The sequence below is a fragment of the Callorhinus ursinus genome, unplaced genomic scaffold, assembly GCF_003265705.2.
Source record: "Callorhinus ursinus isolate GAN/ISIS: 27379988/994484 unplaced genomic scaffold, GSC_fseal_2.0 scaffold3, whole genome shotgun sequence".
Lineage (NCBI taxonomy): Eukaryota > Metazoa > Chordata > Mammalia > Carnivora > Otariidae > Callorhinus > Callorhinus ursinus.
The window spans coordinates 62,295,736-62,309,919 of record NW_027397065.1 but is presented as its reverse complement, the minus strand read 5'-3'; the positions used below and the strand labels follow the sequence as shown (position 1 = coordinate 62,309,919).

General features: G+C 36.6%; 1 protein-coding gene across 2 annotated transcripts in view; it reads right to left on the bottom strand.

Moving 5' to 3' along the window:
- Positions 1 to 48: 48 nt before the first annotated feature.
- The window catches only part of C9 (complement C9), a 53,434-nt gene continuing 39,298 nt past the window's right edge, over positions 49 to 14,184 (bottom strand). For both annotated transcript variants that reach the window (XM_025866655.2, XM_073890964.1), the window contains 4 exons: positions 12,976 to 13,101; positions 11,100 to 11,278; positions 5,532 to 5,757; positions 49 to 1,213 (listed from right to left, as the gene is read on the bottom strand). In XM_025866655.2, the coding sequence (XP_025722440.1) occupies positions 5,533 to 5,757; positions 11,100 to 11,278; positions 12,976 to 13,101 (530 nt within the window). In that variant the 3' untranslated portion in view covers positions 49 to 1,213; position 5,532. The remainder of the gene's footprint in view (positions 1,214 to 5,531; positions 5,758 to 11,099; positions 11,279 to 12,975; positions 13,102 to 14,184) is intronic.

Here is a 14,184-nt window from a genome sequence, read left to right as displayed (position 1 = left end):
GTAATTATGTGCATTCTGAATTTGTGTGAAGTGAGAAAAATGAACAAATTTATTTATAAATGCAGGAAATGTTTATTAACAATAACAATTAATGGAGTTGACATGATCATATTGTTTATGTTTATTAAACATTTATTAATTTTTATTTCGCATTTTTTCCTTTGTATTTTCAGTCTTTTTTTTAGGGGAAGTCTCAGACCTTTTCAAAAGCTTTGAGGCCTTAAGTATCACACTATTTAATGGATAAAATCATACAGTCAGTTCCCTTAATCACTTTCTTTTTTTTTTTTTTAAGATTTTATTTATTTATTTGACAGAGAGAGAGAGCACAAACAGGGGGAGCGGCAGGCAAAGAGAGAGGGAGAAGCGGGCTTCCTATTGAGCAGGGATCCCAATGTGGGGCTCGATCCGGGATCATGACCTGAGCTAAAGGCAGATGCTTAAACAACTGAGCCACCCAGGCACCCCCTTTAATCACTTTCTTATGTGGGTAGCCTTACCTCATTCAATTCATAAGACTGGGTATTAAGCTGGACCATACGAAATTGCTGGTTATTTGTTTTTTTGTGTTTGTGGGTTTTTTTGTAAAATATGACTGAATAGAGGCAATTTCACATGATTTAACCTAATTGTTTTTTGTTACGAATACAATACATTTATTCCTTTGGAAACAGAGTTAAACTGGAGAGGAAAGACTAACAAGAGCAGAGTCCTATGCATGGGGTAGGCACTCAGTAGGTATTTGCTGAATGAATTCATGCAGGTACCAATGAATGACCCAACAAGAGGCAACAACATACACAAGAATGAAATTGCATGTTATGGACTTGGGGTAATGAAACTGGTGGAATATGTTAATCATACAAAGCACTTTGGCAATTACTTTTAAAGCCAACATTCTCTTTTTAATTTAATTTTGTTTGTTAACAAGAGACTGGCATTGCCTCTGGGAGAAAGCAGTGTTGGCATAGTGTACTGCCTACTGCTCATTCAGGAATAAAAAAATGGAAACACCATAGGAGTTTAAGGAGGAAAAGAAGCCTTGTGGATCTGAAAGTGGAGATTTCAGCAGTCAATAGGATGTTCATATTGCTTTTCATTTGGCAGCAAGAACTCTCTCCAAGGGCAGGATCCTTAATTGGAAAGTCCTGGTTTTTAGTTTGGTTTGATCCCAAGGAAGTCAACAGCTTAATTGTTTTTTTGGCTGGAAATCCTAGAGAAAACAAAGGATTATCAAATCTTAATGATTTAATAAGTCTTCAACTTTGGGTCCATCCATCCATCTATTTATTTATCCCCTTACCCTATTGCATCACGATGTACCAGATACTCTCTAGGGGCTGGGAACAGAATGGGGTTTAGGATACAAGAGACACATTTCCAAACTAGAGGGATATTCTCTTGTGTAGAAACATGAAATGTCATTAGTTCTGGAAAAGCAGAGGGAAAAGTGCTCAGGAAGCATAGACAGAGAACTGATACATGGAGAAATTGGAAAAGATTTCACTGAAGAGATGTTAATTGTTCTGGGTCCAGAAGGAAGGTTTTCCATGATTAGAGTAACCAAAGAATGAGAAAAGGGGAGGAGGAGAAGAGGAAAAGAAAAAAAGAAAAAAAAAGAAGAATGCCCCAGGAAGGATCCACTGCAAAGGTTTTGGTTTAATTGCCATGGATGGATATCTGTTTTGTTTTTCTTTTTGGTCTTTTTAAAGAAGCTAATCAGGTAATTTAGAGAGCATTAGGTTGAGAAACACTGGTGTAGAAGGAGTAGAAACACACAAGGGTACTAAAGGAGAGGGGGGTTGGATGGGTTGAGGGAGGAGAAAGTTGGAGTTCTACTTTAAGTAAATAGTATGTTAAAAAAGGTGATGTTTAAGGTTTTCAATCTCATGATGGGGGCAGGTCCAATCTAAATGGGACATTGGAACTGAACATTTTGCAGAAAATGGGATGTCTGGAAGAGATTCCTTGAGAGAAAGATTCAGCAAGAAAGATTTCATCAAGAAAGATTTCTGGTGGACCATCCTGAGTCAGGTGTGAAAAGTCAACCAGAAGATACTAGCATCCTTAAAGTTACTGTGTAGAGAGGTGGAGGGAACTTGATCTTCATTACCCAGGAAACACAAAATGTGGAAACGGAACCAAGAAATTTACATTAAAAAACTGGTGCAAAATGAATGAAAACAACAGGACCTCTCAAGAAACAAATTAACCCTTAGAATACTCAGAGTAACAGGATTCCCACAGGAAACAATTTCCCCTGAGGATTAAGCCTGTAGTAAGAAATTACTAAGTACACAGAAAAAAAATGCCACGAGAATGAGTTAGTACACTTAATAGACAAAATAATTGCAGTGCAGAAACTATATATTCTGGAGCAAATTAAGAGAGACTCCCAAATGAACATGTTTCATATCTTCAAAGAGATAAAAGTAGGAAAATAGTACAGTAGGCTAGGATTAATTAAAAATAGATTAAGTTCTTGAACGTAAGATCTGAAACCATAAAGCTCTTAGAAGAAAACATAGATAGTAAACTCCTTGACCTAGGTCTTAGCAATGACTTTTTGAATCTGACACCAAAAGCAAAAGCAAAAAAAGTAAAAATAAACAAATGGGACTACATCAAACTCAAAAGCTTCTGCACAGCAAATGAAATCATCAAAAAATGAAAAAGCAACCTACCGAATGGGACAAAATCTTTGCAAACCATATATCTGATAAGTGGCTAATATGCAAAATATATAAAGAACTCATACAACTCAATAGCAAAAAAATGATTCGATTAAAGATTGGGCAGAAGATCTGACTAGACATTTCTCCAAAGAAGACGTACAGATGGCCAATAGGTACATGAAAGATGCTCAACATCACTAATCATCAGAAAAATGCAAATCACAACCACAATGAGATATCACCTCGCACCTGTTAGAATGGCTATTATCAAAAAGACAAAAAATAACAAGTGTTAGTGAGGATGTGACAAGAAATAACAAGTGTTAGTGAACCCATGTGCACTATTGGTGGGAATGTAAACTGGGGCAGCCACTGTGGAAAACGTTATGGAGGTTCCTAAAAAAATAAAAAAATAGAACTACTATATGATCCTCCAATTCCACTTCTGGGTAGTTAGCTGAAGAAGATGAAAACACTAACTCAAAAAGATATATGCACCCCTATGTTTACTGCAGCATTTTTTACAATAGCCAAGACGGGAAGCAACCTAAGGGTCCATCAATGGGTAAATGGATAAAGAAACTGTGGTATATACACACAATGGAATATTCAGCCACAAAAAAGAATGACATATATGGATCTTGAGGGCATCGTGCTAAATGAAATAAATCATACAGAGAAAGAGAAATACTGTATGATCTCTCTTATATGTGGAATCTAAAAAACCAGAAAAACAAACAAAACACAAAACTCATATAGATACAGAGAATAGATTGGTAGTTGTGAGAGGTGGGGGTGGGGTGGGAGAAATGGGTGAACTGTTTTTGTTTTAGTTTAAATAAATTGAATAATTAATAATAAATAATAAAGATCTTTAAGATTTATTGTAAGTGATAAAAGCCAGATGGATCAATGTATATACTTTACTACCATTGGGTAAAGAACAAAAATGTGGAAGGAAGGATATCTCTATCTCTCTCTCTTTCTCTCTCTTATCTATCTATCTATCTATCATATATCTATCTCAATATATAATATATGTGTTTTTTTCTTATTTGCCTGCATATAAAAAAGACGTAGAAATAGGCATCAATGATAATAATACCGAATAGTTTTTGAACAGTTTCCCCAAATTCAAGTCCTTTGGTAGTCTTTTACATGTGTTACCTTACTGCAGGTCCATGAGTCCCAAGCACCTTCAGTCTAGTTTTTGTTTTTAATTAAAGCAAACACATAAAAATCATGTTTTAGGTAATTGACCCTGCTACTGCGGCCCTATCCATTTGGCACAAAAATCGGCACCTTGGCAGAAGTCCTCTACGTAGAAAACAGACATAAGGAAGGCCAGGAGTTTCTGCTAGCTTTAGAAACTCATCCTGTTTTAAGAACATTATGTATTGGATAATGGAATAAGACTCAACTGACCCAATCAGACTCTGTAGCAGATAGCATTCCCTTGGAAACAGACTCTGAGAATCTGAGTTTGTAGGCAGCGTTTTTATTCGTGTGTGTTCTTGGGAAAAAAAAATCTGTGAGGAGGGTGGGAAGCAAAATTAGGAATAAGGGGAAGCTCAATTGTGATGTTCTTGCAACGGAGGCTTCAGCCAATCACATGGGGAGCTGTGAAGGTGGGTGGTGCTGCAGAGGGCTTGCTCATCAAATACCAACCACACTGACCAGTTATCAGATACAAGCCTCCCTCAGGCTGGGAGCATAACCCTGGGTGTGGTCGCTTCCTGGTTACAGTGCAATTCCTGAAGAGACTTGTTGTGTGAAATGTCAGCAGGTAACACTCCTAGGAGGTGGGGGGATGGTACTTGGTCCTGAAGGGAGATCTGGGCTGTACACCATGACATCCCCTACAGAGTCTTCGGGAATTTTGAATGCAGGAGGCATTGGGAAAAGATAGAAGCAGTAGAAGGAGAGGGGATAAAGGACGTGATAAACGGGGTCATGACAGTGGTCGCGTCATTACAGTACTAACAACAAGGTAATTAGGTTGCTACACAGTTTTTGAACGCCTTGAGAGGCCTTGTATGTTTAACAATGGTAAATGATATTTCAGATCTTCATGAACGCCACCTGAAATTGTGGAGACTGTTGTATTATCCCTATCTGTTTCCTGCAATCTGAAAAAGTGAACCTAAAAGACATAGGTCTTAGGGATTCAACTTTGAAGTGCATCTTATTCAAGGGTATTTATAAGAACATGTGAAGAAAACATTCTGTGGAAAATATAAAAAAATTTTAGAGAGATTAGGAATTTTGCTTACTTGCTTAAAAAAATCACAGTTGACCTTTGAACAACGTGGGGGTGAGGGGCACTGACCCCTGCAGAGTTGAAAATCTGTGTAGAACTTTCGACTCTGCCAAAACTTAACTACTAATAGCCTCCTCCTGCCTAGAAGCCTTACTGCTAATATAGTTGATTAACACATATTTTGTATGCTAAAAGTGCTATATAGTGTATTCTAACAATAAAGTAAGCTAGAGAAAAGAAAATGTTCTTAAGAAAATCATAAGGAAGAGAAACTGCATTTACAATACTATTATAAAAAATTCACATCTAAGTGGACCCATGCAGTTCAAACCCATGTTGTTCAGGGGTCAATCATTACAATCGAAAAAATTTTTTCATAGTTCTGTTTAAATGCAGAGGTATAAGATATAAAATTGCATGCTTAGTGATATATAAAGTCTGATTTGTCCATTTTCATTATTCATTCAGTTTTTATCTTCTGTTTACATGGATAATCTAGAAGTTTCATCCAAATTAATTCAGGAGATAATTTTCAAATTAAATAACCTCAAAACGCACAGTTTTGTCCCTAATAATATATCATAAGTTGTTCTCACCTTACGTTTTTCGTTTACTGGTTTCACAGGCAATCCCCGTAAATGTGATGGGGCAGGAACACAGACATTCTCCTTCCAGCAGAATCACTGTACCTCCATTTTGGCATGGGTCACATTTTCTCGCACTGTATTCATAGAGGTAATCTTCGATGGCACTTTCCAAATTTTGTTTCTTTAGATGTGCATCTTTTATTTTAACTGGAACCAGATTATATATAGGAGATAGCTACAAGAAAGCAAACCATTTAATTTCAGGACTTTTTCTACTGATGGAGCTTGTGCAATACCATTCATTGAATTAGTTGTTTATCAATTCATTAATTCAACAGAGGTTTATTTAATGACGGTATTGGCAGATACGATGTTAGCTTTTAAGACTATAGTAGTGATCAAAACAAGGCATGATCTCTGTGATCATAGAGATCACATTACAGAGATAAGAAGACTGATATTAAAATAATCAGATTGGGGTGCTTGGGTGGCTCAGTTGGTTGAGCCTCTGACTCTTGGTTTTGGCTCAGGTCATGATCTCATGTTTCATGAGATGGAACCCTGAATAGGGCTCCATACTCAGTGGAGAGTCTGAGATTCTCCCTCTCCCTCTGCCCCTCCCCACCACTCTCTCTCTCAAAAAAATAAACAAACCAAAAAAAAAAAAAAAAAAAGAGTATAGTAGTGACCAAAACTAGGCATGATTTCTGTGATCATGGAGATCACATCATGGAAGTACGAAGACTGATATTAAAATAATCATACAGATAAACTTAAAACGGAAACTATGGTAGGTGCTAAATGGGATGGGTACACATGTTTTAAAAATGCACAACTATGGATTTAAACTTTTCTCAGGATCATGTATTAACATTGTTTTTTGAATTGTTTTTGCTGCCTGTTCAGCTCCTCTTCTCTTCCAGCAGGTAGCCAGGTGCTCGATATCTCTTGCTGAAGTGAGGGTTTGTGTGCAAGACCAAGATCAGAAAGCCCCTAAAGGCAAATTCTTTACTGACCTTCCCCCCCAACACCCCCTAAAAAAGCCTGAACTCATTGAGAAAGTTTTGCAGGGAGAACGAGTGTAAGATGAATGCCACTGAGGGAGGAGTTTCCTCCAGACTTAGTATGTCCCTTAAGTAGCAAGAAACCATAACTAGATCTCTGGCAGCTATTTTAGGAAGTAGCAGGTTCTGTGGCGTGCCCCTAGGGAAGCTAGGTCCATATCAAGGTCCATATCAAGGACCACAGATCCAGTGAACATTGTTCAAACTCACATAACAATGAGCAATGAGGTTGCCACCGCCACCGTGGACTAAGTGTTTACACATATCATATTCCCAATTTCCCAAAAGACGCATCAGGGTTCTTGTATTAAGTTGGGCAACAAGGAAAGATCTCCCTGAACCCCATCCGACACATGAATAAAGGATGAAATTTCTAGCAGCGTGAGGGGATCTCAGTGTCAACGTGAGAATAGGTTCATATCCAAAATATACCAAGAACTTCCACAGTCCACACAAATGTTCACCAGCACACACTGTTTTATGAGTTAGTATATAAGATTTAGATTTCAACGATGTCCTATTTATTTGGAAGAAAGTAGCCTCTCACCCACGTTGCCACATTGGCATGAACAACATAAGCATGTGATGAGTTATTTTGATTTTTAGGAAAAGAAATTCATCTTGTTTTACCCTTCAAAGGGAAGTCAAGGCCAGATAATCTAAGATACAGGAATAGAGGGTCATGGAGAAACTACAGTGTGGATGAAATGCATAAACAGTGTTCCAAGAGATAAAGACGAAGGTCATTCAGTGACCGCGGTCTGAGAGGAGCCTCAAACCCTGGAGGCAGAAGTCCCACAAGAAGACGAAGAACAATTAAAATGTACTTCGGGAAGTGTTCCTGAAGAGCCACATCTTTTTCTTATGAACTTTAGCTCTTTGCTAATTAAGAAAACCGTTCTAATTTTTCTCCTATCCTAGCTAACTCTATCTTTCTACCATTTGTAGATATATTTTCATTGGATGTAATCTGTCACAAAACTTGCCAACATACAAATAAATGGAAATGTAATTTAATATGAAGTACATTGAGGTTTCTCACAGGCTTCCAAACTAATTAAACTATGTGCCAAATCTAGTTTGTTGATAGAAGGAGTGTTATTTTCACCCCTATACAAGAGAGTTCAGAATGATTTTTGCCCTGTCTTTATAACTGTAATGGCTACAGCACAGAGCACTGGTACTCCAGCTCTCTTAAATACTTATGCTCTTTAACATCTGGTGCATCACTGCTAAGAGTTGCACCATATAACAAAAACGGTAGGTGAATAGTTCATTATGACTCAAGTTGATCCAGAAAGAGCTTAATATAGCTTGACACGTGGGTACATAAAGTTGGTTGAGGGAAATGAGAAAGGGAGAATGGAGGATGGAAAACGCAAGATGGAAGGTAAAAAGCAACGCAACATTCATGCCAGAAGGACCCGCCCATTGGCACGAGCTGGGTCACAAATTTGGGTATATTTTCTAGTGCATTGAGTAAAGACAACTGATTGTAATGGCCACGTGCCTATAAGAAATATTTACATGATTCCCAAGAGAAACAAAATGATCCTTAAAACTGAGATTAAAGAGTAGTATCTCCCATGAGTTTTCATAAAGGAGACATTAGTATTATGTAACATCCTTTTAGTAAATAAAGCAGTGAGTTATAGAACTTTGGTTTTTATAATGCCAAGACGGAACTTCACAGGAAGCCAATTTGCTATACGCTAGCTATATTGATCTCGGCTGTTTTGCTCTAGAGGAAATAATACACTTTAGAGATCTCAGGCCATCATTAATAAATGAAATTTCCTCAGCTGACGTTTTTATAACTAGTTTGTAGCAGTAAGCTTAAGAAGAAACCAAGTTCAGCTAGTCTGTTGAGCTAAAATGTAGAAATGTTGTGTTAACATTCAGGCAAGCTGGAAATAGAATTAATATTCTTCCATGAAAACTGAAGCTCTGACAAAAGTTAATACTGAAGGAGAGGCCCTATCTCTGCATGAAGAAGGGTGGAAGAAAAATTCTTGGGCTGGGTTAATACATTCCTCAAGAAGAGGTTTGGGGTCTGCTAAAGCATGCAGGCAAAGTGAGAATCAGAGCCACAAGGTTATTTTTTTGTCATAGTTTTTATTTTATTTTATTTTATTTTATTTTATTTTATTTTATTTTATTTTATTATTTTATTTTATTTTTTCATAGTTACTTTAGCAGGGAAAAATATGTTATGCTATGTTAAGTTATGTTGTGTTATGTTGTATATAACTGTTTTACTTAGAAAATCTCGGCAAAATTCTTTAGAGTAATATAACTTCCTAGTGTTTTCTCCAAGATAAGCTGTTTGTAATATAAATACCTAGGTAATTGATTTAATTTGCTCAGAGGATTAAACATAAACCAGTTAATAGTTTAGTGTAGGTGGGGAGAGGTTTCACCAATTCTTTAAATAATTAAATAGAAGGGTCAACTATTTTAATATTAAGACCATCCCTGGTGTTTGAACATGTCATCCATAGATAAGAGAATGCTTCAACTTACCAAATAATTAATTAGTGATTATAGATTGTTTAATTACCTCATGGAATAGCTTCTAAACCAGAAAAACACTTCTACTGGATTTATAAAATCAAAATAATTTGCAATCTATTTTAAGGTCAAACCAGACTATATATCATATTCTTCAGGGATTTAAAAGTCACACAAAGTCAATAAAACACATAGTATTCTACTATTTTCTGCACTTCTAAAGAAGATAACATTTTTAAAAGTGGTTCCTGGGTGACTTACTGTAGTTGTCATTTTCTTAGGTAGGACATTCATATGAAAAGCCCAGGCTTCCAATATGTAAAGAAAGAAACTTATACAGGTAGTTTAGATGGACTGCCTACTGATCTAAAAATCTGGAGATCAATAGTTGCCCTTGAAGATAGGATAAACTATATTTTGCATCCAGCCAGTGGGACTGTCCAAACAGAGTTGCTGAAAGTCTTTGAACAATCTTGGATCCCTACGAGGACAGCTGAACTTCCTTTGTCGGGATGAGAAGACAAGCCAGTTTAAGTGTCCATGTGGATATAAACATCGTTCTAAATGAATTCTTTTTTCATTTAAGATTTTCTGACATAGATTTATTTTTACTGAGTTCAAAATAATGAATTTAAATGTGATTTAAACATAATAAAATAAAAGGGTACCTTTTTTTTTGGGTGGGTACCCGGGTGGCTGAGTCGGTTAAGCGTCTGCCTTTGGCTCAGGTCATGATCCCTGGGATGGAGCCCCACATCGGGCTCCCTGCTCAGTGGGGAGCCTACTTCTCCCTCTGCCACTCCCTCTGCTCATGCTTTCTCTCTCTCTTTTTCCCTCTCTCTCTCAAATAAAAAAATAAAATCTTGAAAAAAAAAGAGACTCGAATTTCATATATAGACACGCTAATTTGGCCAACTTTATTTCCCTGTTTGTCCTACTTTTGGGACAAAATATTTGAAGTTCCATAGATATATTAGCATGTCTATAAATGGCTAGATTTCTATGACTTAAAGGGAAAGTAGATTACAATTTTCCGGTTTCTTAGTTCTGCCCTCATATAAATGTGATGGTTTTGGTAGCTTCACTCTTTAAAGACAACAAAAGGGGATGAAGGAATAAAAATTTCCAATAACCTTTATTGGATAGTCCTATCAAACTATGATAGGACTTTTGATAGGACTATCCAAACTTGGATAGTCCTATCAAAATGCCAATATGACTGTAACTCAAGTTAATCAAACTGAAGTCATCAAAGATAAATCTGACCCGAGGGAGAATTGTGAAACTGACAGGGAAAATTGAAACCTATAAAAGGAAGTAGGAAAACAAATAACAGATAAAGGAAAACACATACCCTTTCTATTAAGTTTGGGGAGAGAGTGATGGGGCTAAATGAGACTAACATTTATATCTTTACAATTACAGTGCAGTTTGTTTCCCCTGGAAATAAGGACTAATGGGTTTATAAACTGAAGACTATAATCAAGATACAAAAAAGAAAAAAATTTCTGGACCCTAAGAACTGCTCACCCTTGGTCTTATTTTCTGAGACCTTACGAACTTCCCTCTCGTGAAGGCCCTTCATGATTCTCCTGTGTTGGAAGTGGTGCTAGGATGCCCCCTGAAAGCAAGGGACAACCAGGGGCAGATGGAAGAGAACTGACAAGTCTTGGGCACCAATTTTGTGCCAGTCTGTGCGAGAGGCTCTGTGCAAGCAATGCTACTGAATCCTCAAAATAAACATGAAGCCCTGGAGCGTGTAGGGTTGCAGAGGTCAGAGAACTTTACATGTTTAGAGGACAGAGATCAGAACTCAGCCTGGGTTGGTGTGAGGCCACAGGTCGTGCCTCTCCTCTCTGTCCAGCTTCTTTCTGGGGATGAGATAGCAGTGCGTTGGAATGCTTACATCTCTTTCAGATGAAGTTAACTGTTCATCTGAACCCACGGTTACGCTGAATAAGAAAATGTAAAAATCTCCTATTTGAAAATAAACATTCCTTACTTTTTGGTTTATGAGCACTGGAGCATCATTTAAGGAAGTGGCCCAATTTACAAAGTCACTCATATCAACCGTCTTGGCTCCTTTGAGAAGCTTCTCTTTTAGTTCATATGCGTATTTTTGGGTCCCTCCTCTTATGAGTGAAATAACGTCATCTATGATGCCATCACGACTGATGTTTACTGAGAAGAGATGATATAAGTGAAGCCTTTATAGTTCTGTGACATTTGATTAATACTTATTGAACCCTTTCATAAAGTATCATCTAGTACATTTATTGAATTTTATTTATGTAATTTTTTTTACCCCAAATCTCCAAGACCAATTTTTATTAGTAGCCAATGGAAGACTTTAACTGTCTTAAAAAAATAAAAACAGCATGACGATTGAGATACACTGATGATTCCAAGTTCATCACTTATGCACATGCACACATGACTTTGGGCTACGCTATACCTTCTTTGTTTCAGACTTACCTTCATAATTACATTTTATATAGGTTTGTTTTAAACTATTTTAATATTATGAAAAATCAAAACATATAAAAAAGAATCAGGTGAAAAGCAAAATTTTTTTCCATCCCACATTCCTACTTATCGCTCTCCTTCAATCTCTCTAGACTAAACCACTTTTAACAAAACTTGTGAATCTTAGAGAGTTGTAAATTTTTCAAACTGGAAAGGAATTTCAAGGAGTTGTTGTTTATCCTGTTTCATTTTTATAAATGAGAAAACTGAAACTCAGACAGGTGGAGTGACTAGCCCAAGACTAGCTTAAGGGGTAAATATTGAAATTAGGACATTTTATGGCAAGTTCAGTTTTCTTTGCACTTCATCAATGGTTTCCAGTCATGGCCATACGTTAGCGGTTGGTATGCTTTTAAAAATATCAGGCTTTCTTCTCTCTGCCTCCCCACTATCATTTGATTCTTTAGAGGTGAGCCTCAACCATTTGTATGTCTGAAAATACTCTCAGATTAGATTAGAGTAAAAACTGAGAACTCCAGAACTACCTCATGCTTGTAAATCTGCTAAATATTACCAACACAAGCAACATTTTTACCAAAGATATTTATATTCTTAAAAAGGTTATGCACTGATTGAATGTTAAGGATGAATTGGGATTTCTTTCCCCCCCAGTTTTATTGAGATATATTGACACACTGTAAAGGTTTAAGGTGTACAGCTTAATGACTTGACATACACATATATTGCAAAATGATTACCACAATAAGTTTAGTTAACATGCATCACCTCATAGAGTTTACAAAAACTTTATTTTTTCCTGGGATGAAAAATTTTGGTATCTACTCTCTTAATTACTTTCAAACATATCACATGGTACTGTTAACTAGTCATCTTGTTGTATATTACATCTCCAGTATTTATTTATCTTATAACTGGAAGTTTGTACCTTTTGACTCATTAGATGAAGGTGGATTGGGGGTTTTGAGTCAGGTGGAAGGAATGGTTTTAGTCTCTCCTTTCTTAAAGGTCACACAGGGTCCTGTCACTAGCCTATTCGGAAGCTGTGTTAAAATTGGGGAGAAAAAAGGAGATCTTTCTTGAAGACATTTCTCTACCATTGGCCTTCTACCATTGCCATGATAAATATGAAATCTACAATGACCATGGCGTAAAAGCCTTTCCCAGAGCTGCACGCTGTGTGACCTGTACAATGGTGATTCCAATGAACACATGTCCATGGGTTACTTGTGTTTATAATGGTTTGGAAACCACTATAAAGATAAAATAATTTTGAAGCACTCTTTTTTTTTAAATAAAGAGGATAGACAATAAGGAGAGTTTACAGTGACAGAGTACTGCTCATTGACAACGCCCCTCCTTTTTTTTTAAGGATTGAGTTAGGTCATACTTACCAGTTCTACCTTCACCCCTCTTTAAACAATCATTTTTATTAATTTCTCCCTTGACTTCAACTCCAGCTTTCAGAGAAACATCCAGATTAAACCCGAGGCATCTCTGTACATCCCTTAGTTCAACACCTGTTTAATGTATTTAGTTGAAAATTGTTAAATAATGTTTATCAACATCACAAATAAATTCCAGTTTTGCTATTTTGTAAGAAACGTACTTACTGGGATTCCTACATATTATTACTGAGCTCAAATGCAAGGTCATATCTGCCCTGATTTGTCCTCATATTAGAATCTAGCAGCCTCCTTTTGAATTTGCTTGTCAACTTAATACCAAAGGACATAGAAATTTGCTCCTTGTTTGAAAGGGACAGAAGTCAGAATAGGGCAGTTATAGTAAAGTCCTTTACCTCTAATAACATGGCAGGGAGACACTGACATCTAACATATACTGAATACTTATCATATACACAACATCTTTCTAAGCATTTTGTATGCATTAATTAATTTAATCCTCACATTGGTCTTTTGAGGTAGGTTCTATTATTGTCCGCATTTTACAGATAAGGATATGGAATGGCAGAGCAGGTAAGTAATCTGCCAATGGAATTCAGCAATTAGCCAAGTTAGTATTTGAACCAGGGTCATCTGGTTGTTAAGCACTTCTCTATATTGACTTCATAATTTGGTCGTGGGATGCATCAACATCTCTTGATCCTCTTTGGAAGACTCTTCATTATTAAGGTAGCTAGTTATTGCTTTGAGCAGATGGCTTATATAGACGACAATTTTGTTTTGGTCCTATGAACGTTACTTAGTAGATAGCAGTCTTGGAAGCTGACTAACTGTGGTGTGTGGATGCCACAGTTATTAGGAAGAAAAATCCTAATATTTAATTCAAGCATATAATTTATTATCTATTTAGAAGAGAGAATAATAATTTTATTTTAAGGGTAAACTGCCTCAGTTCATTGACCATGTAGGTTTTTGCTCTTATTTATCATTTCAGATCATACACACACACATGCCAAAATGCTTTATGAAAAAGGAAAGGGAGAAGTTAAGTTAAACCCAGTGTTTCATGGTGGAATTTAGAAGTAGGGATCTGGGGCATTCAGGCATTCATTGACTCAACAAATATTTTTTGTGTACCCACAACTAGTGAGAACTTGAGAAATATCAGGTGTCTTTTCCCATGAGAAAGGGAGAGGG